Source organism: Ipomoea nil, unplaced genomic scaffold, assembly GCF_001879475.1.
Source record: "Ipomoea nil cultivar Tokyo-kokei standard unplaced genomic scaffold, Asagao_1.1 scaffold0987, whole genome shotgun sequence".
Taxonomy (NCBI): Eukaryota; Viridiplantae; Streptophyta; class Magnoliopsida; order Solanales; family Convolvulaceae; genus Ipomoea; species Ipomoea nil.
In genome coordinates, this window is record NW_017617415.1 from 46,966 (window position 1) to 72,107 (window position 25,142).

General features: G+C 34.2%; 1 protein-coding gene across 1 annotated transcript; it reads left to right on the forward strand.

Moving 5' to 3' along the window:
- Positions 1 to 16,963: 16,963 nt before the first annotated feature.
- LOC109180073 (transcription factor MYB86-like) lies at positions 16,964 to 25,142 on the forward strand. The gene is made up of 4 exons (XM_019329572.1): positions 16,964 to 17,022; positions 17,285 to 17,420; positions 23,883 to 24,012; positions 24,310 to 25,142. Exons 1-4 carry the CDS (start codon positions 17,020 to 17,022, stop codon positions 24,956 to 24,958), a joined length of 918 nt encoding a protein of 305 aa, XP_019185117.1. The 5' UTR covers positions 16,964 to 17,019; the 3' UTR covers positions 24,959 to 25,142.

Genomic DNA, 25,142 nt, shown 5'->3' on the forward strand with positions numbered 1-25,142 from the left:
CGTGAACTGGAACGGCCGATTCATGTTTTGAACTAAAAAAATAAAATACATTTATTGTTGAATTTAGACTACTTAAAAAAATTAAATAAAGTTTGAACCGGCAATTCAAATTGGATCTGGAACCGTGAACCAGTTCAAAATCAAAACCAAATCGCGGTCATATATACTTATATGTGAGAATCAAAATAAATGTAAAAAATAACATACACTATTTGTAAATATTATAATTCTAATTTTAAGCTAACGCTAGTAGTTCTTCCAATTCGAACCGCCAGTTCATGGTTCAGAATCCAGTTTTTTCAATTCATGATTTTAATAAATTGAAATCCAAATATTGGGTTCTGGATCTGAATCATAACCGGAAATTTTCAATTTGATTGATAAAGTGTCCGATTTAGTTCGAACCGAACCGTGGTCATCCCTACGTATAAGCAATCATTTGTTGGAGAAGAAAAATAAATTAAATGTTTACTTTAATAGTAGAAATGTCAATTTAATATATATCAGGGGGAAAACCGCCACTTTTAGAATAATTGAGGGGGCTAATATACTTACATGAATAATTCAGAGGAAAAATATGTTATAAACATATAATTTAGAGGGAAAAATTGTCATTTTCCCTTTATAAATTGTAATGAAAATAAAATGTTTACAAATCCTACAATAATTTGGGGGAAAAATGTAGTTTCATGTAAGAAATTGCTAGTTCTAGAAGTTTTATATTATATTTTACTAGTATTTTTTATGCGTGATGTGCAAAAATTGATACCAAATATTAATACTCTATATTAAAATCTTAGATTTATTTAAATTTTAAATATCTATATTATTGTATAATAATAATAATAATAATAATAATAATAATAATAATAATAATAATAATAATAATAATAATTTAAACCATTTTTATAAATTTGATAATTACATTTTAGAAAATAACTTATATAGTACTCCAATATATAATGTCTATTATATTATTACAATTGAAGAAAAAAAGAAAATATATGGTGGATGCATTTGGATAGTAACAATAGTTGGAAAAGATAACAGAAGTTATAACGATAGAAGTATTTTTGACTAAAATATTATATAATACAACTCTTATAGCATAATGTATATTAAAAACAAAAGTAACGAAAAAAAAACGGACATAAATATATGATATAACATTCATTCACACTTATTATTTTTTAGTTAGATTAGATATCTAAGATGTCCGGTCCCGTCAATTAAATCAATTTGAAAAGAAAATGTAAATATTGTCTCAAGATTTTTTGAAACAATGTGATACGAGATTACGAGTTCCTTAATTAGTGAATATATTTACCAATTGATTATAGGGTGAAGTGTCAAATAAATAGCACCATGAACCAATAGCGAAATGTCATGTTGCACCCTAATTTTACATAAGTGATAATTTGATGCACAAACTAAAAAATTTTGTCCGCCTACAACTTTTTGTAGGTTGCCTTCAAGTTATAGGTAATAACTTGTTGATGTGAAGGTAATTTGGTATGACATGGCATCCATTTCATCATTTTGCTTGAATAAACAAAGCCTAATTTTCTAAAATATCCAAATTGCCCCAAATTCATACATTCTTCATCCAGAATTCTCATCGCAAGAAATTCTTCATCCCATGATGTTTGCTTCTTCCCTCCACCTTCATCAAAACCCCAAAAAAAAAAAAAAAAAAAAAAAAAATTGTCGTACGCAACCATGGCTTCGTTGTTCTCTCTGTCTCTCCCTCTCTTTCTCTTTCTCTCTGAGATGTCAAAACCCCTCGAAAATTCCACAATATCGTTAGTGCTATGCCGGTGCCGCCGGTGTTCCGGCCACTGCAATATCGCCGGATTCTAGAAATTCCACAAAATATTGAGAGGAAAAACGACGAAGAATACACAAAACTTGAATTGAAGCAAGTAAATCCTAAAACACAATCTGGAAATTTTGAATTGAAGCAGGTGAGGCCGGTGGTGGAAGATGTTCGTGATTGGTGGAAATTTTGATGAAATTAGGGCTAAGTTCAAGAAGATGTTCGCAATTGGTGGTGCGACTCACATTGGAGTGCTAGATGCTCGCCATATTTTTGTTAAATTCATAGAGGAACAGGGAGGATGGGTTTGGCAGCCTTGGCAGTGATAGGGTGGTGAAATTTGTGCGGTGGAGTGGTCAACGGTGAGGCAGAGGAGGGTGTCCAGAGTGGAATAGAGGGCGGTGGAGGTTGGGGATGGAGTCGAGGCAGTGGTCAACGGCGAAACGAAGGAGGGTATCGAAGTGAAAGAGAAGCCGGTGGAGGTTGGGGATGGTGTAGATGCAGTGGTCGATGGAAACTGGGAAGGAAGAAGAGTTAGATATTGAACTTTTGATTATTTAAGAAATAACTCAAAACTTTTCTAAAATTTCAATTTGGGACACATTAATAAAAACAAAATCCACGTCAAATAAATATCGGCGCCATGTCATCAGGGATACCCGAAAACCTACAAAAAGTTTTAGGCGGACAAAATTTTTTAGTTTGTGCATCGAATTATCACTTATGTAAGATTAGAGTGCGGCATGACATTTCGCTATTGGTTCATGGTGTTATTTGACAGTTCAACCTTGATTATATGATTAGAAGAGATATAAACTTTCCAAAAGCAACTCAAAGTCAATCTCCAAGTACATTATTTATGCGTGAAATATATATATATATATATATATATATATATATATATAGAGAGAGAGAGAGAACTAGCTAGCTAGCTAATAATGTTGTCAGGCTACATATTGAATATAATAATGTTGTAATACCATTAGAATTAGATATCTTCTTTATTGTTATAGGTTAGTACAATTACATTGTATTTTCACATTAGTATACTTCTAAGTCAGTTGATTAGTTTAACACAAGTTTTCAGATAACAGTAAGCTTAGCAATAGAGTTCTCGGCAAACATATATCATATAACTCCTCCTTGTTTTAAGGACAAAGAGTCAATACTTCCATACTGAGGACCTAAGACCTCTCATTTAAGGAGCAACTGCTATTCTGCTCGATCACAAGGCCTCCTTTTTTCTTTTCAGCTTATGTTACTATTCCTTTTTCTTCTCTACTTCCTTCTCCCTCTTGCGTTGATTAGCAAGCATGAAATTTGTATCATTAAGGAATTCTCCCTTCTTATAAGTCCAAATTTTCACCCAGGGAAGAAGCTAGGTTGTACATAGTATATCTAGCTTTCAACATGCACCCATTTGCCAATTGCCATCCTTGAACTTCTTGTATATGTGGTTATGGCTCTCTAGTATTTTTTTTTTTATTACCAAACATTAGAAATTCGAAAAATAATTTTGAGAAATTATTTTTTAAATTTCCAAAACCACCCTTAATAAACATTACATCCATCCCATCCATTTATTTTATATCTCAAATTTTGTTGTTTATAGGCAGCCCTCCATATCCAGCAATTATATCGTGGACCATGGTTCACAAAAATACAAAGCTTTGTGGATCATAGAGGTCCAAAAACAGCGTCATTTCTTTAAGTAAAGAAACGGCTGTCGTTACAGTTTAACGAAGTCCGTATTTTTGGTGTGTTAATTACAAAATGAAACTACAGTGTATCTAAAATAAAATTGTATCACATATTGTTTTTATATTCTCAAATAAACTGTAATCGAATTGAAATGAAACTGCACTATATATAAAATGAAATTGAACAACAATTTCACATATTTGAATGTATATTATCCAATGAAACTGTAGTTATATATTGAAATGATACTGTAGTTGTGTTGTAATGAAACTATACTGTATATAAAATGAAACTGAATAACAATTTCACATATTTGAGTGTTTAATGTCAAATGAAAGTGCAGTTATATCAAAATGAAATTGAAATGAAACTGCAACATATCTACTTTATGCGAAACGGCACTACGATGCTGTTTTAGACCATGGTCCATAATGCTTTGTGGACCGCACGCAGTCCACGGTATAATTTGCCCTTGATATCAAACTTGATTCAGACCAAAGTCCACTTAACGTAAGCGCAAACCAAACTGAACCTTGTCTAATCCAAACGCACTTATAAGCCTTGTTAGATTTGAGTTTTCCCTGCATGGTATAGTGTCTGTTTTCATTATTCTAATTAAGGTACCCTAAAACTGGAAATTTGTGTTGGAACCCTAATATTTTGCTCCAGAGTTACATAGACACAAATATATAATCTTACAAATGGTGTAGGAGACATTTTGGTCCAAGAGTCCTTTTGAAAAAGCATCGACATTAGAGGAAGAAGAACTAGTCCAACACTGAAATTGGGTAATTCCTATTCCTATAAGGTCTCCACATATCAGCATACATCTTCAATGGCTGCGGCAATGCTCTCTTCCATTTCTCCAAATCTGGCAACTTACCCGCAAAAGCTAGCGTGCTATCCTCCACTCTGCGATTCCCAAGGCTCATCACGAACAGAGAATCCGGAAAAGCTCCCTGCATTGCCTCTAGCGTCTCTTCCATTATCTCCCCGCCGTCTCTCCTCATATCCTCCGGCTCCACGCAGCTCCCTCCCACGTTCGCCATTATCAACCCGCCCTTCCTGAGCTTCCGCTTCAGATTCTTCCACGTCTCCGCGCTCTGCAGCTCAGGAATCACGCACCCTTTGCTGAACAGGTCTACCAGGAGGCCTGAGAACCCGTCTCGGATCTGGGCGTCGAGCGCGTTGCCGACGTGCACGTAGAGGCGGTGTGGGTGTTTCTTTTCTAGCTTGTCGAGTTTGAAGTAGGTTCTGGCGACGGAGATGACGGACGGGTCGAGCTCCCAGCCGTGCACGACGGCGTTCGGGTAGGACTCGAGGATGAGGCGCGCGGCGGAGCCGGCTCCGAAGCCGAGGATTCCGACCGGGCCTGGGGGTAGAACGGGGGGGAGAGTAGCGAGGACGTCGTAGTAGGCGGCGGTGGTGGACTTTAGGAGATAGGAGATGCTGTGGATGTTCCCCGGCGCGTCGAGAAGGAGGAGTCGGGAGCCGGCCAAGGGGTGGTCGGCGTTCCGGGAGACCTCGAGGACCCGGATGTAATTGTGGCGAGATTTGTATTTGGCCAGAATTTTCACCTCGTCGAATGGGATGCCGTCGTCTTCTTGCTGCGCTCTGGGATTTGGGTTTTGGGTTTTGCAGGATTTGAATCTGGATGTTGAATTCGGGTAGGGTTTGAAGGTGGGGATGATCGGAGAAGCGAATCGGGTGGGGAAGAAGGGGAAAACGGGGCGTTGGGTTGAAGATGAAGCAAGGCCATGGTGGATTGATAAATTCATGGAATTGGCTCAAGATGCGGTAGAATAGATTGGTAGTCACTTGAAGTTGCTTAATTCCTTCATTTCAATGGGCCAATCACCAATGGACCGTGTCGTTCAATGCAAACTTTCCATGGGCCTCCGAGCCTTGTTCATGCAAAAATCATTTGTATTCATCATTGTTTTATGTATATATACAAATTAGAGGCTTCTTATGGCTCGTATTTTGGCAGACTTTTTAGTCCGTTCTCATTAAAATGGTGGGTTTTGACGGTCCGTCTAGTATGTATACATTATAAATATTAGTGTATAATATATACTTTATTTTATATAATTATATATATATATATATATATATATATATATATATATATATATATATATATATATATATATTAATATATGTTAATTTATTTATTTATATTGAAAAAATGAATTAGTAAGTAGTACATTGTATAAATTATTTGTTATTTTCTTATACATTCACATATTATGTATTTGATTATTTATTAGGACTTATTATTATATTAGTGATTATTGTGTTCAACAAATTATCAATTCATTAATATATGTTTAAACTATTCAAAATATTTTAGTATACACTTATTAACTTTTTCATATTAGTTTTTATTTAAATTTAAAACTTTTTAAATTTGGCGGGCCCCCACCATGGGCCCGCAGACCTAAGACGGGGCGGGACGAGCTGACCTATTTTAGGCCTATATTTTAGCAGACTTTTAGCCCAACCCCACCATATGACGAGCCCGGACAGGGCCTACCCCGCCGACCCGTTTCGACAGTTCTAATACAAATCAATAATTGTTTCACTAACAACATTCAAAGCAGAACATGATGGGATAATGCCGAGACCAAGGATAAAGGTCATAAATGAATATTTATAATATTTTTCATTGGCCATTATCTTACTACACTCTCGTGTCTTGTTAAAAACCTTGTTAGAAATATCAATGAGAAAAAGTTAAAAACTTTGCTAGAAAATTTCAATGAGAAAAACATAATCGAGGAGAAGAGTATACGATGTATGTGAAATCATGCGTTACATCGGTTGTTTCATTAAAGACCTTAGCCTAAGAAAACTTCAATGAAAAAAAAAAAAAAAAAAAAAAAAAAAAAAAAAAAAAAAAAAAAAAAACTAAGGGAAAAAGAGTACAACCATAAGCCTTCAGCGCATAAGCCTTCTGGATTTTCAAGATCTTTCTATTCAAGAGCACCTAGACGTTATCTCTCCCCCTAAAGATAACAACCTTCCAAGCCTGCAAATCTCAATTTTGTGAATATATTTCTCAAAAATGGATGTAGGAGAAACTTAATAAACAATTTTTTCATATTGTTACTAGAGCGAACTTTCTCAACAAGGATTTTATTACTTTTCTGAAGTTCATATAGATAAAAAGAACTTATGTGAAATGTATCATGTAAGATCTTCCTTAAAATACCCACTACTCATTAGTAGGGGTATCGTCTCTACTCCCTATACCACACGAGCTATGGATATGGTGAATCAATGACCTCAACCGTACACATTCTCTTGAAACCTCATATAAAGCAATGATCTCTGAGTGATTGAACGAGGTAGCAACTAGGGTCTGTTTAACAGACCTCCAAGATATAGTTGTATCTCCACAAAGGAAAACATAACCAGTCTAAGATTTAACATATGGGTATCGAACATATAGCTAGCATATGAGCAACCTGTCAATGTATTGTCTCGAACTCTCGATTACTCTCAAAATAAAGACCAAGGTCTTTTGTACCTTGGAGATGTCTAAGGATATGTTTTACTCCATTCCAATGTCTTCTAGTAGGAGAAGCACTAAACCTAGCCAGCGAATTCACTAAGAAAGCAATATTAGGTCTAGTGCAATTAAAAAACATCTCTTCCTGTATTTTGCAAGTTGGATGATCAATAATAAAATTCTTCACATGATTATTGTTCTCATCTGGTATTAGTAGATCAAACAATCCATGGCTGCAAACCCTGCCAACACCGCTACTGCCACCACAGCGTCTTCGTCTCGCACCATCTCAGATATTGTCTCTCCACCCCCTAAGCCCGATAAATACCCTACATACAACTCATCACTTTATCTACATTAAACTTACTTCATCAAACTACCTACTCTGGAAAACGCAACTTGTTTCCTTTCTCTGTGGTCAAAATCTCAATGGATACGCTAATGGCGCATTACCGTGTCTTGCTTCGTTTGTACAGCCTCTGGATGGGTGTTCTATTGTACCCAATCCTACGGTAAAAAAATTGGGTCCGTCAAGATTCTTCTATCTTGTCATGCTCATCTTGTCTATGTCCAATGAGGTTATGTATGTTGTAGTGGCCTAGTGGGACATACCACAACCCGAGTTTTATGGTAGACTATTGAAACCACATTTGGGTCATTCTCTTGGGCACGATATCTAAGTCTCCTTAGTCAGTTGCAATCTTTGCACCAAGAAGATTCCACCACGAGTGAGTATCTTGGCAAAACCAAGGTCTTAATTGGATTTCTCACTAAAGCCGGTCCACTAATTGGTTTGGATGAACATAATTTATATATGTTCAAAGGCCTCCGCCTTGAGTACCATGCAATGGTCTCCTCATTGACCACCAGGCAACCTGTGATGATTGATCAACTCAACAACTATCTCATCACGCTTCAGTTCATCTACGTGGATGACGTTTCTTTAACTGCTCCCCAAAAACCACCATCAACACTTGTTGTCCAACGGGGGATATCCACTGCCTCACAATTGAAACGCACTGCTAATCAACCTCGAAGGCGTGGTCGTGGCAATAGAGGAGGCCCGAGTCGTGGACATGGTCGTGACTACATTCCAAAGTGTCAAATTTACAACAACCTTAGTGCTGCCCATTTGTGTGCAAATCATGTGTTTCATACTCCAACCAAACATGTTGAAATATACTATCATTTTGTTCATGACAAAGTAGCATTAAATGAATACAAGTAACTACATCTCTACAAAAATCATATGACAGACATCTTCACCAAAGCCAATAACCACAACAAGGTTCAATGATCTAAGGGACAAGCTCAATGTTCTCTATTGAAAATCATAAGCTTGAAGGGGCATATTAAAACGTTGTATTCTACTTACACTAGAATTCATTCTCCCTATTTCTATATTATTGTAAATCTACCTTTTATCATTCTTGACCTGACTAGAACTCTTTGTATCCTTATAAATACATCTATCCTCGTATTTTGTAAATTGAATTGATCAATAATAAAATTCTTCCCAAAATTATTATTCTCATCCACACAACTTGAAGGCTTCATCCAATCCACCTTTCTTGAAATCTTCAAACGCCTTTGGCTTATTACTATCAAAGCATCCATTGTTGAAAATGTGGAGAAATTCTTCGAATCCGACTATGGCTTGGTAAAGTATCTCTTGCAACTCAGCCTCAACAGCATGTCCAAGGTTGGGAATACAATGGGCTTTGACAATCTCTCTTACCAAGTTGTCAATTCCTTCTTATGTTAATACTTTCTTTGTCTCTCCAACTCCGAAAAAGATACCTGTAACACCCCGTGTTACGACCCCTAAACCAAATTAATTAATTAACTACTCACCCTCAAAAGGGAATTAAAATTCATTAATTAGCTAAAGAGGGGTCCACCATAGTCCATGGACCCTTATCCATAAAATCAATCCCCTAGTCCTATAGGAAATAGAATTAGCAAACCCATATCACTTAGACCCTAATTAGGACTCTTAAATATATAAATAGGGACATAGGAGGCACCTATACCTTACACCACAATAATCTCTCACCACACAAGAAGTTCCAAGAATTCCCTTAGGAGAAATCAAGAAAGAAGAAATCTTAAAGAAAGACCCTTCATAGCCAGGGAAATTAATTAAGGCTAAGAGGTAACCCATGTCTCAACAAAACCTATTTTCTTCGCTATAATCTCCTTCTTTGGCCTCCCTCTATATTCTAGTGTCTTGATGAATTCTTCTATGTTAATTGTGTTATGTTCTTGATGATTGATAAAATGATCTATGTGCATTCTTGATAATCTTGACGATCTTGATGTTGAAAAGAAGTTCTTGATATTGATGTGATAATCCTTGACAAATCTTGATATTTATTGATGTTAAAGATAAAATATGATCTTGATGATTTGGGTGGGATTAGAGCCCTAGGATGGATTGAGAATTTGTATTGTAATGTTCTTGATATATATTGGGTGGGAATTCGCATGTTCGGGTGTTGTTTATGTTTAGAAGTCGTGATAGGATGAGTTATACATGATTCTTGCTTTTGATCCATTAATTGACTACGTAGTGTCGTTAATTGCGTTTAAAAGTGTCTAAGCATGGTTTCGGGTTCCACAAAGGATCCCTGGACGAATTTGTGATGAAAGAGTCAGTGGGGGGTAGGTGGGGGTAGGGGTACCCGCCACCTACCCGCTGCCCGAAGATCACCGCCGGGCAGCGGGCAGGCGTCCGCCCGCCAGCAACCCGCTGCCGGGCAGTGATCTCCGGCGGGCAGCCGGCGGGTGACCCCCACCCACCGGCTACCCGCTGGTCCGTACCCCACCCCGAGTTTTTGGCTTCCCCGTTTGATGTTCCCCGCTCCCCCATGGTGTCCCAACGGACCCCGTTTGTCGTGCTTGAGTCTAGTTTGATATTTCGGGTACCATTCGTAGGATAAATGAGTCTTAGGAATTGCATGCTAGTGGAATTGGTAACCCGTCGACCTAGGTGGAAGTTGTATGAACCCTTAGGACTATTCTTAGTATGTGAATGACCACACGTAAGTTTATTTATATATCTTTCCCCTCCCAATATGCTATTACGTGTTCCTATGTGTTATGTGTTGCATGATCCCCCATTTTGGTTACAGACCAATTGGGTGACTCCTGGACTGAGGTTCGGAAGTCGGCTGAAGGCCGAATAGATTGTTCCCGGACTAAAGGTTCGGAAGTGGCTGAAGGCCAAATGGATTGTTCCTGAGCTAAGGCTCAGAAATTGGCTGAAGGCCGAATTGATTCACTTCTTGGGCTGCGGTCCACATGGGCCTCGGTGCTATGACCCACCGACCTGGACGCGCCAGGCGGTGTGTAGGGCCAATAAGCCGAGGAAGGCTGTAGTCCACCAACCTAAGTAATCAGGCGGTGTGTAGGGCTACGACTGGCTGCGATCCACCGAGTGATGGGACAGCGGTGTGTAGGGCCGTATCCGAGGATCTTTGCCCACCGACTGAGTCTAGCTCAGCGGTGTGTCGGGCTTGATCCGCTACGGTCTACCGACTGTACGCATTAACGGTGTGTAGGGTCGTAAGTCCCCCCTTGTAAAGGGGATCACGGTCCACCGACTGTGCGCGTCAGCGGTGTGTCGGATCATGGTCCGACGTTGAGTTCGTCAGCGGTCCTCTATGGGTTGGTTGCGATCAACTCCCTTCATGCTGCGGTATGGGGTAGGGTGCTGCGGGGCCGTGTTAATGCTATACGCATTAACCCTCATGTTCGGGACATGCGATTGGTCCCGTGGCGCCAGAGCAGCGTGATTGAGTGTCACAAATGATGATTGAATGATGATTAGAATGATGATTAAATGATGACATGATTGATGTGGACGTAGACTGTGACCTTAGTTGCGTATTCTTTATGATGATTCTACTTAACTGTTATCATTAATTATTGTGCTTACCCCTATTTGCTGAGTCCATTCCTGGTTTTAAAATTAGTGTCTCTTAAGTGCATATCTTCCTGGTTCAAAATGATTTTCGTATATCTATATATATCTATCTATAAAATATTTCAACGCGTTGGAGTGGGTTACCAGCATCTCTCGCTAAACAGATATATTTGGCTTTCAGGCACAGAGGAGTAGACACCGGAGCGCGCTAGAGATCTGAAGCGTAGTGTAGTTAGTTTCCCCTTTTCGGCCTGCGTGTCATGCTTATGTACTGACTTTACTTTGGGGATTTTAGTTAGTTGCCTGTGCACCTGAGCTCCCTAACTCAGGTGTGGCATAGCACCCCGTACTCCTATGTTTACTTTTGGGACTTAATGAGAAATTACCTTTGTTATATAAGTTTTAAAAGTTTCAAAATTTCGGGGTGTTACAATACCCTATGCTTGCCAATTCTTTTCCCTATCTACAGAATTTCCACACTGCCACTGCTTCCTCCTCCTCTACTCAGTCTCCTTAACTTTTAGGGTTCTTCATCTCCTCTGCTCACTTTCCTCAGCTTGAAAAGGGATTCAAAGGGATGGCTTCCCCCATTATGGGTTTATTTCTGCTCACTTCCCCCTTTTTAACATCATCCCCTACAAACATGTGGACGAGCAAGTTGAGTTTGGCAGTTGTGTTATTGTGCCTCCTCTGATTTTCCTTCTCATAGACAATTAAGTCCTTGGAGAATTTAGATACAGTCTTCTCAACGCTAGTTGATCTGAGGAAGTGGGTCAACTTAGTTGAGTGTTTGTATCGGTCAGTCAACACTCTCTTTAAAGATTGGGATTATTATTCCAACATATACTATTATATATATTTTAGGATCGAAGTCTTTGATTTTAATAAAAATAAAAGAATAAAAATTTAAATTAAATTTGAACAAACTTTTTACATAAACTTCAAACGTGTTTTAATCAAAAGTCATAAAATTGATATAAAAGTTTTATTATATTTAAAGACGAAATTAATATGATAATAACTTCTTTTCCTTTTTCTTTTTTGAATTAAACTCGCGGTGGAGATGCAGAACACATGAGTTTTAAAACAAGCCTCGATTAGAAATACATCAAGATTGAATACCGGCCTGTTGATCTTTTAAGGAAGAAATTGACAAAGAAACTAACACACGAAAATGTGGACATGTGGTCCAAACCTCATAACAACATTTATGAATTAAATACTTGTTTCCAAAGATAGGGTGATGTTCAATTTCTATCACGAACATTGAGAGTTTTGGTTTGAGTTTGACTCTTTATATATATATATATATATATATATATATATATATATATATATATATATTAAAAAACTATATAATTTGGTGTTAAATTTTGAAACTAAATTAACTTAGTTTAATTTTTTGTGGTTGTAATCATATCATACTGTTTAAGATATGATTCAGCAAAGTCGAAAACTTAGGTTATTAGAAAAGAATTTAAGGTTGCAAGATGGAAGGATTTAGAAGCATTAGTTAATGAAGACGCCATGATCCAATCAAGTGACGACGAAACTTGGCCCTACTTTCAACTTGCCAACGGAACGCTTCAAAAATTCCATGATGATCATTATAGTCATTATTGTGCAAAATGAATACATCCATTACTGCTTATTAAATCGATCAAATAATACATGAACTTAACTTAATGGTTCAATAGATAATATTTAGGAGAAAAGACCAAGGTTTGAATTTTGGTGGCGATAGTGTGGGGATTATATTCAAATTAGACAGATCCTTTGTACACACCAGCATTTGACCATGTCTGAACTATTGAATCACCGTGATTTACCTCATTTCAAATGCTGGGTTGGAGATTCAATCTTTGGGACTTTTTTTTCTTTAAAAAGCTTAATATATTATAAAATTAAGCATTATGTATTTCCAAAAGTAGATATGCAACCAGATACAAAAATGATTAAACATATACAATTCAAGCACAAAATATGCAATAATAATAATAATAATAATAAATAAATAAATAAATAAATAAATAAAAATAAAATAAAATAAAATTCCTTTTGAAAATTATGACATGGGTACCCTATGTATAAAAGGACATTTTTCAATGACAAAAAACTATTGTATAGTACCTACTATAATAATTAGAAAAGGATAGTGATACTGCTGTAAAAGACTATTATTATTTTATTTACAAATGCAACATCTTTTTGAATTTTTTTAATAATAGTAAGCATAATAATTTTTTAATATCATATAATTTTTCACGCATACGATATTTTTTAATTAGCTTCAAATTTAAAAAGGTACTTTTGACAATATCATATTAGATCATACATAAAGACACAATTAGTCTTACAAATTAGTTGGCAAAACATTATTATGATTTAAATTATGTCCTCTTTCTCAAAATAAAAATAAAAATTATGTCCTTTATATATTAGTTTGAGTCATCAGTCATCACCTCGATGAATTAACCCTATCTTGCATGCAAATCTTGTGAGGGTAATTGGCAATGTTTCGTGTAAATATGTAATCATTTCATATTTCATTCCCTGCTAGTAACTAATATATATATATATATATATATATATATATATATATATATATATATATATATATCAGGGTTGTAAAAATCCCGCCTAGGCACCGAGTAATCGGCGCCTAGGCGCTAGGGGCCCCTTGGCCGTGGCGATTTTCCCCCTAGGCTCCCGCCTAGGAAACCGGCCGCCTAGGCACCCGCCTAGCGCCTAATTCGGCCGCCTACGCCGAGTTAACTCGTCAATTTCTGTCGAAGTTAGCCGAGTTAACCCGACCGACTCGACTCGATCTTGTTAATTTTTTCCATTTATATGACATATATATATATATATATATATATATATATATATATATATATATATATATATATATATATATATATATATATATAATATGACATATATGCACCTACACACTTGCACTATTTTTCTTTTTTTAGTTAGCCGCCTAGGCCGCTTAGGTCCCGCCTAGGCCGTCTAGGCGCTAGGCGCTACTATACCGCCCGACTAGCGCCTTGCGCCAATTGCAACCATGATATATATATATATATATATATATATATATATATATATATATATATATATATATATATATATATATATATATATATATATATATATATATGGATGCACTCAAGTACGAATAAGTGCCCAGGAAGGAATATGCGATTGAATCAGCGCGCGACACGTGTCCAGATCTAATAACTTAAAAAAATACGGTGGCATTTTCGTAAATAATTAAACATCAAAGTGCAAGTAAAATCACTTACAAGTGCACCTACTTTCACCTATAAGTGCATGTAATTTTGCCTTGTTAGCACTCACTTCCCGCAAACATTCATGCATCTGGGTGTGCTTATAACTATAGGTGCAACTATTTATAACTATAGGTGCAACTATTTATAACTATAGGTGCAACTATTTATAACTATAGGTGTAACTACTTATAACTATAGGTGCACCTACTTTCACCTATAAGTGCATGTAATTTTGCTTTGTTAACATTCATTTATCTGAGTTCAGCGGGTAGTAATACCCCTGAAAACCACCCGCAAACATTCATGCACCTAGGTGCAACTACTTATAACTATGTGTGCAACTACTTAGAACTATATGTGCAACTACTTATAACTATAGGTGCACTTAGTATTGATGCTTAGTGTAAATTTTTACTTGCACCTATAATACATTTTACAGGCACTTGTAATACATTTTACTTGCACTTCGATGTTCAATTATTTACGAAAATGTCACCTCGCACTTTTTAAAAAAAAATCAGTGTTTCTCATCTATTAGATCTGGACACGTGGACGGACAGAATCCATTCCTATTTCGCGCCTGGGCGAAGCATTCGCACCTGAGTGCGATTCTATATATATATATATATATATATATATATATATATATATATATATATATATATATATATATATATATATATATATATATATGGTTGAGTTCAGATGAGGACAACAATATATAGAGGACTGTGAGGACAAATAATGGGCACACAACAAATTACTATCATGCACACAAGAATACATGTAAGCATCAGGTTTCGAACCCAGGCTCCATTAATTAACAAATGTATGCACGCGACATACAAACTGTGGTACACGACATACAGACTAATGGCACACACTATATCTGTCCTCACAGTCCTCTATAATATACTTGTCCTCATTTGAACGCAAGTCTATATATATATATATATATATATATATATATATATATATATATATATATATATATATATATATAATAAGCCCTCAAACTTTACCTAAAAAGTCAATTAATAAGCCCCTAAATTTTTTAAAGTAGCAATTGAACCCATCAACATTGAATTTTGGTGCAATGAAGTCCAATAACCGATTAGTGACCTGCTATCACAGGTCACTAGGGTTTTGGTCAACATTCGGCCAACTCCGGTGACATTTCCGACAACATACGGGTTCGTTAACGGGTCGACACGAACACGATAAGGCTAAACACGGACACGACACGTTAAGGTTAACGGGTTCAAATTTTTAACACGAACACGAATACAATTTTTTAACGGGCTAAACGAGTTGACACGATAGACATGTTTTGTTAACAGGTTTCGGGTCGTGTTGATACGATATGACACGAAACCCGTTTAAACCCACTAAACCTATTAATATATTAAAATAAAAAACTAAAATTTAAAATTAAGTTATATAAAAAAGAAATAAAACCTAAATATCAACCCATCAAACAAACTAAAAAAATATTCAATTTATAACATTTATAAAATGATAAAATGACATTCAAAAATTATAATTAAAGAAGTCCAGGCTAGTTTTTAGAATAAAATTGAACGCAATAAAAATTCAAATTTCAGATTGTTGAACATCAATAATTGGGGTAGGATCTTGGCTTAATGTAGTAAATTTATTCTTAGTCATGTTCATGATATCTTTTATAATCTCATTCATGACAATTTTTTTTTTTGGTGAATAATCTCATTCATGACAATGGTTCTTACCTAAATGACAATAATTCTTAACGGGTTATAAACATGCATGTTTGTGTAAACGAGTTAAACGGGTTGACCTGTTAAGACACAAAATATAATGGGTCTTTAACGGGTCAACCCGTTAATGACTCGGGACACATTAAGACTAAACACTAACCCGTTATTTTCGTGTTCGATTTCATGTCGTGTCCATAATTACCAGCTCTACGTGGACTTTATTGGAGCTTTTCAATTAAGTAATTTAATTATATTGCACTATTTATTAAACTTAAGTGACTAATTTGACTTTTTTTTCTTTCTTTCTTTATATTTGCATAATCATCAACTCATATTTTAATAATACAATGTTAGACTTGACCCCTTCAAACTTTGCTTTTAAAACGTGTGTAAATCCTCTTAAATGGAGATAAAGATTGTGTATAAGTATGGGTATCTATGAGTGAAATATTACAGATCAGATGATTTAATGCATTGACTAATTAAGTTGGGTTTAACCCACCCTTTCCAATGACCATTACATTACACGCAACAACCGTGTGCACAATGTATGGTGTACACGATTGAAAAAACGACGTCGTTTTGACTAAAAACGTGCGTCCCACTTAAAAAAAAAAAATCAAGTTTGATTCTCGGCAATAGCATTTTTTTTGCATAATTTGAATTATATATCCACAAATTCATAAGTATATATCCACAAATTCATAACTATATATCAAGATTGAATGAATAACACAAAATCTAGAATGAATGAACTAAATATATATCCACAATGAATGAACTTAATACTGTTGAAAGAAATCGAAATTGATTTTTTTTTTTAAATGGGATGCGCGTTTTTAGTCAAAACGACGTCGTTTTGCAACCGTGTGCACCATAGCATAACTATTGTACACATTACATATCTTAAAACTCAATCAAATCCAATTAAAAAGCGCAGCGCCACCAAATTTGCGTATGGGCATAGTAACAACCACTTGAGTGTCTTACCTCTTCATTCATTCTCTCTTAGCTTTTATTCCAAGTTTATGGTTCGTTCTGCATTTCTTCCAATAATCATGAGATAAACTCGCTTAAGCTAGTTTCAATTTGTTTTCTTTATGTTTTTTTGTCCTTCAATTCTGATATAATAATAATAATCCTCTCAGCCATATATATATATATATATATATATATATATATATATATATATATATATATATATATATATATATATATATATATATATATATATATATATAAACTAGCTTTTGCTTAGCTTATTGATTGATTAGCGTTGTTGGGTGTATATAGATGGGACGCCATTCTTCGGGTATGGTGAAGCAGAAGCTAAGGAAAGGTTTGTGGTCGCCGGAGGAAGATGAGAAGCTGTACAATTACGTCAGGAAATTCGGCGTCGGATGTTGGAGCTCTGTTGCTAAACATGCTGGTAACCATTATTATATTTATTATATTATCCCTTCCACTCACTACTATCTCACGCTTTTAATTTCCAATTACATGATCAGTGTGATCGAGTATGGTGGAGTTATATCACCTGTAAAAACAAAAAACATAGCTGCATCTAGCTCAACGAATACTTGATTCACATATAAGCATAATCAGCTAATTTAAAAACTTTTACTTTTTCAGCTTCTAGTTTATAGTTTTTCAGTTTTCAACTACTTTTCAAGTTTCAATTAATTTTTCAATTAGGTTTGCTAAACATAGTCATAGTGAACCTTAATGGAGTGTTTGGTTGGCATGAATTGCATTGGCATTGAATTACAAGTTAATGAAATGATAAACTACATTGTTTGGTTGGAGGGAATTACAATTCTCTCAATTCATTGAATTGCAATTCATGGGTCCCCCTATGAATTGCAATTCAATGAATTCATCCATACAATGAAAAGGGGAAAGGAAGGAAATGACATATTTGTCTTTTGAATGTTATTATTAATAGAGAAAATGGTCAAATAGTCCCTTAAACTTTACCCCAAAGGCCAATTAGGTCCCTAAAGTTTAAAAAAGTGCAATTAAACCCTCAAGCATGTCAAATTGGGTCAATGATGCCCAAAAATCGATAAATGACATGTTATTATAGGTCATTTCAATTCCAGCGACGGATTTTGGCGACCAGCGACGAATTCCGGCCACCGACGACAATTTCCGATCGTCTTCCACTAAAGAAGACGACCAGACGGTCGTCTTCTCCAAGAGAGGACGATCAGATCTGGTCGTCTTCTCCAATGGATAAGGCGACTGTCCGGTGGTCTTCTCCAATGGAAGACGACCGGACGGCCGGAAATTGTCGTCGGTCTCCGGAATTCGTCGCCGCAATTGAAATGACTTGTAATAACAAGTCATTTACCGATTTTTGAGCTTCATTGACCCAATTTGACATGTTTGAGGGTTTAATTGCACTTTTTTTAAAGTTTAGGGGCCTAAGACCATCTCCAACCCAAAACACCAAATTTTACACCAAAAGGAATATTCGCAAGCATATTCTTACACCAAATATTTTTCATCTCCAACCCATTTACACCAAATTTTATTCCTACACTAAAATAATTTATATTCTCATAAATTAAAAGTTTATATTTATACTTTTATTATTTTAATATAACATATAATTGTAATTTAATAAATTAAACTTTAATTATGTTTTTTATGTAATCTTATTTTTAATTAAATTATATTCAATATTAGTCTTGTTTTAATCGTCGAGATCTTTCAAATGATATAATTTTTTTAAAATAATATACAATTTATTTTTAAATATTTAACAAAATATGTAAATATATAAAAACCAAAAAGGATACAAAAGGAATTTAAAAAAAAAAAAAAAAAAAAAAAAAAAAAAAAAAAGGGGCATAATAGGAAGAAAAAATTAATCCTGAAAATAGCGTGGATGAACAGTGCCACGCCATATATGGCGCGGCACTGTTCATCAACACCAAATTAGTTGGTGTTTTACCGTTCCGTTGGAGAGCTTTTTTTTGCTGCTTTACGGCAAAATTTTTGGCAATTTAAGGGTTTGCCGTCTCCTTGGAGATGGTCTAATTAACCTTTGGGGTAAAGTTTAGGGGCTTATTTGACCCTTTTCTCTTATTAATATTATTACATAAGGGTATTTTAGTCTTTATATCACTTCTCTCATTTCCATTATTTCTTCCCACCAAACAATGTAATTATAATTCCCACTTTATTCTCAGCTTATTCTTTTCCCACCGAATTACAATTCTTTTCCCCCTTCATTCCTTCCTTCCAACCAAACACCCTGTAAATTCATATGTTCTGAATGCGTACGTAGGACAACATATTCAATAGGTATAGATTTAGTCAGTGATGGACATTATTACGGTTCATAGTGGCCCTATTTGGTAAAATAGTTTGCCTATAGATAAATTTTAATTTATTTATCACTATTAGTTCTTTGACGGGTTAAAAAGTCAATATAAGTGTTTGGTTAATTAACTTTTTGTAATTCCAAAATGCTAAAATTCAAAAAACCACTCAAAGCAACTTTTCAATTAGCTTTTAGATAAAAGAAATTATACTAAAGAGCTATCAGCTAACAGTTAATTTACCAAACACATTTCTACAATAAACTAATGTTATCAACTAGTTATACTCTCTATTTAACCCAATCAGCTAACAGCTAACAGTCACTTACCTAACCAGGCCGGTGTGCATTTTGATAGTTACTAAAATTTATCATGTATTCGAATTATGCAATTGTAGAATTTCGCATTAAATTGCAGAACGGGAATTCTTAATTCTAAAAGTCCACGGCAAAACCAAAATAAATAAAATATAAAATAGTATTAAAAAAAAAAAAAAAAAAAACAGGCTATGTTTGGAAACCTAAAAAATGATTTCTGAAAATTATTTTTTGGGTTTTTGGTGTTTGGCTACACTTAAAAAAATCCAATCAACGGAAAACATTTTCTGTTGACAGGGGAAAATGTGCTCATTTTGACAAAAAGACTTCCGCCACATTCAACGCATGGTCGTTTTCGGCAGAAACTAGACCTCTGATTTCCGTCAGAAACTCCAGTGATTTTTTATTATTATTATTTTTTTTTTTTGTTTTAAGTTTTTGGTAATATCCAGAAACCCCATTGATGTTTTTTTTTTAAAGGTTCTGGAGGAAACCTCTTTTTTTTTTTTTTTTTTTTGAGTTTCAAACCTAGTGGTAATATAAAAAGTATTTTTATATTTTAAAAAATAATTAAAATATTTAATTATATAGTTCTACTCATTTTTCAGAAAATGAATAAAACAAATCAAAATAGTTTTTCAGATGCAACCAAACACTAAAAAAGAAAAATATTTTTAAAAAATGACTCATTTTTCAGAAATCATTTTCTACTTTCTAAACGGACCCTAAAAGTACGTACATGTTCGCCCGAGAATTACCATCTGCAAACTTAAATCAAGTATGAGTATCCTTTGTTGCATGCAATTACTATTTTTGATCGTATGAAACTTAAATCCAGACTAAACTACACTACTCCGTAGCTTGTTAAAAAAAAAAAAAAAAAAAAAAAAAAAAAAAAAAAAAAAAAAAACGAAAATTTTGTGTTGCATTACGGACAGAAGAGATGGGGATCAATTAATTCAAGATTCAAAGTAGATTTAATTGCTTTGTTTAATGAGTCGTGCTAAATTTTCTAGCAAAAATTATTATTACATGAGATTTAGGTTGTGTTTGGTAAATGGTTGTTAACTGTTAGCTGTTAACTGATTGGGTTAATTAAAATGTATAATTAGTTGATAATATTAATTGATTGTATAAAGGTATTTGGTAAATTAGTTGTTAGCTAATAACTGTTTGGTATAATAATAATAATAATAATAATAATAATAATAATAATAATAATAATAATAATAATAATAATTCAAAGAGCCAATCGAAAAAGTTGCTTTGAGCACCTTTTTGAATTTTAGCATTTTGAAGTTATAAAAAGGTAATTAACCAAACACTTATATTGATTTTTAACCAATTCAAACAATTAATAGTGGTCAAATAAGTCAAAATTGGCTGATAAACTAACTATTTTACCAAACATGGCCTTACTATCCGAATAGTTATGCCACGGATCGGGGTCCACCTTGCAAGGTAAATTTGGGTTATATTCACAATTTTTGAACTCTATATTCACAAATTTAGAAATGCATATTCACAACCAATGATTATAAATATTCAATTCTATAATTGAGAATATAGAGTTCTGTAACTGTGAATATAGCGTTCAAAAATTGTGAATATAGAGTTCAAAAATTGTGAATATAGAGTTATGCAATTGTGAATATTGAGTTTTGTAATTTTGTGTATTGAGATCTAAAATTGTAAATATGCACTTCTAAAATTGTGAATATAGAATTCAAAAATTGTGAATATAACCCGAATCCACCTTGCAAGCTGGACACGGGTCCACGGCATAATTTGCCTTAGTATCTCTTATTATTATACTTTAGATATCTTTTTGAATTTAGGATCCCTTTAAAAATTAAAAAAAAAATTCTAAAAAATGGATCATTTTCTAAAAAATCAATTCACTTTTTGGATTATGGGCTAGGTCAGGCTGAGTCAAGATTTTTATTGTTTGGTCCAACCTGATCAAACCACATATTTTAACTGGAATAGCACAATCCAATTTAAATAATAACTAGATAAACTACAGGTCAACTCGCTCATTTGACACCAAAGAAAGAAAGAGAATTGAGTATGAGATAAGAATCTATAAAATATCTTCCGTGTAAAAAAGTTGAAAAATATTTTTCACCAAAATGAGTCATTTTTTCTTTGACCGGAATGAGTATTTTCTTTTTCTTTCATTACAAAATCTAGAAAATAACTTCCAAAGACCCTTAATAATTATTCCGGCCAGTTGATGATCTCAAACAAGAAACAAAGTCTAAAGGACAGTGAATGTAAATCTTTCCAAAATACTAAATGGTATAATAGATTTATTAAATTAATTTTTCAACAAAGCACCAACGTGTTATATTGATATCTTAACTAATTAGTTTTGAAGATTTCTAGAGATTATAAAACGCAAACGAAGTTTATGTCTCATTCTAAGTTTGTAAAATGTTTTTTTTTTAAGAGTAAGTTTGTAAAATGTTAATTACACACAAGTTTTGTGATTCGGTTTGAAATTAAAATTAGTTCGAAAAGTACCAAAAGATAAGTGCAATGCGCGCTAGAAAGTAAATAGAGTAAGGATACATAAATATAGATTTTATATATAGTGTAATTATTCAAATTTCTTATTTTCTTTTTCAATTAGAAAAAACTTCATTTTATACAGTTTCTCCTATCAAATACAATAATGAATTGAAATTAGTCTTTGGCGCTTTGATTAGCTTTTTCACAAGTTTCACCAAACTTGTTATTTTAGCTCTTTCTACTTCACTAAGTAGAGTTTCTCTCTCTCTCTCTCTCTTTTGTACCCCTTAAGATTGTTTGACCGACCCTTCAACTTGTTCACTCAAGATCTTGATAAATCATACCGTCAAAGCTTGACTGAGTATATTTGAACTTTGAAGATTTGCTTGATATAATCTTTTTGAGCACTTGTATAATTCTATAATTGTAAGATTACTCAAGTTTCAATTTAAGGTTTTTACTCTCTTCTTTGAAATACCTTCCGCTCCATTTATACTTGAATTTTGTATTTGTCCGTTAGAGGGTAGACAAATTCCAATTTTCTTTTTAGTTATGAATATTAATATTAACTATTGGACATTGGTATGTTGCAAATTATTCTAACATGCATTAAGAGCAACTACATGAGTGAAGAGTGGTTTTTGTTTTTGTCAATTTTTGTGCGGTCATAGCTTATATGAAGGAAAGAGAACAAACAAGAGAGAAAATTGAGTTAGTCCGATAAAAACAAATTTTTTTGTGAGGTACATGGGCAGAAAACAAAATTAATAAAAAATAAAAACAAAAACGCAACTTCCTGGTGCGCATTTAGCTCACCAGGAACGTGCAGTGCACACACTAACTAGGTGCGTAAATTTAATTTTTTTTCTTTTTTTCTTTTTTTTTTTTCTTTTTGTCTCCTCTCCCTAGTTGGCTGGGTAAAAATTTTAAAAAATAAATAAATAAATAAAATAAAATAAAAAATTCTATTGAGATTGCTCTGAAGTCTGACCATCATTTATGGCATTGCCACCTCTCTCTCCAATCACTAGCTCTCGTATCACTGGCCTCCAATCTCCATCTCTAACGTGGCCGCCACCATCTCTCTAATTTTATTAATTCATATTATATTTAGTTTATGGTATTATAATTTATTTAGTTATTAATGATTGTTATCTCTTAAGTAATTAACATTAGTATATTGAATTTTGAGATTATAATTTATTACGGCCATGTTTGGTAAATGGCTGTTAGCTGATTGAGTTAATTAGACGGTATAACTAGATGATAACATTAGATGATTGTAGAAACGTGTTTGATAAATTAGCTGCCAGCTGATAACTGTTTGTTATAATTTCTTTTCTCAAAAAGCTAATTGAAAGTGTTGATTTGAGTAGTTTTTTGAATTTTAGCATTTTGGAGTACAAAAAGCTAATTAACCAAACACTTATATTGATTTTTAAACTAAGTCAAACAACTAATGATGGTCAGATAAGTCAAAATTGACTTATAGGCTAACTATTTTACCCAGGGCCAACATTATTTTTCTCAAAAATTGAACTTTTAAAATGAAGTTGGAAAAAGAAAATTTAGAGAATTAGAAAGCTAGATAAATGAAAATATTGATAAACCCATGTAGTGACTTTAGCAGAGAAATTAAATTAGCATTATATTTTCTTTTTTTCAAATATGTATGAGACATTGTATATTAATTTCTTTTGTCATTTTGCGATGATATATATATACATGCAGGTTTGCAAAGATGTGGGAAGAGTTGCAGATTAAGATGGATAAATTACCTAAGACCGGATCTCAAAAGAGGACTGTTCTCACCAGAAGAGGAGGATATCATACTAGGTCTTCATGAAGTCTTGGGAAACAAGTAATTTAATCTATATCCATAAATATTAGGAAATTATTTTTAATAAAAAATAATAATAGAATATACTAACGGTCTATAATATATGGCAAAAACTTATGTATGTGGAAGTGTCCGTGAGACTGGTTGGATCGAGTCAAAATAAAAATATAATACTAATCAAGAATATATTTTTTAACATAAATATTACATTTTTATCTTGACCCGACTCATCTCCACGAAATCACTGAATATATAATATGGATAAGGATAATTATTTTCCATATATATTTAATATTTTTGAGAATGGCATGCATGCAGGTGGGCACAAATTGCAGCAAGACTACCAGGGAGAACAGATAACGAGATAAAGAATTTCTGGAATTCATGTCTGAAGAAGAAGCTGATAAAGCGAGGGATTGATCCAAACACCCACAAGCCGATCATAACACAAACAATCAACACTTCATCATCATCATCAAAGAGTTGCGCAGAAGATCACAATAATAATTCTTCAACCATTATCCCCAAACCCACACTCCCATTAAACTTCTCCGAATTCGAGCAAGCCCTTCGCCCAGAACCTCAAGCCTTCGATCCTCTCTTCCTCTACAATTCAGAGCAGTATTGTCATGGGTTCAGTACATTACTGCCAAGTTTAGAGAATTTTGAGAATATGAGCAGCAGCAGCAACATCATGGTTAATAATAATAATGGAGCAACGTTTCCAAATTGGGAAACTTGCGAGAACAACAACAACACGGCGGATTATTCTGTGTCGGCGGCTCATCATCAGTTCCCATTCAGTGCCAAAAGTGAGGGGTGTTCATGGCTGCAAGAAGGTCTTCATCATCGTCACAGCCCAGATCATGATTTCTCTGAATATTCATTGCCTGCTTTGCCTCAAGATTTGAGTGGGGAGGAAAATAATCTTGAATTCTTCATGTCTTGCACCAAATTTAATCTGTAAACTATCTGTATTTTTTGGAGTTTCTTTTTTTTTTTTTTTTTTTTCATTTTCATGGGATCTTCGCACGAGCTTAGTTCACTGTTTCAGGAGACAGTGGAAGAAGAAGCTTGTATGCAGACAAACATATAGAGGTGCAGTGTTTAAGATCATGGATGGGAACTTTGAGGGAGTTGATGAGGTAGCA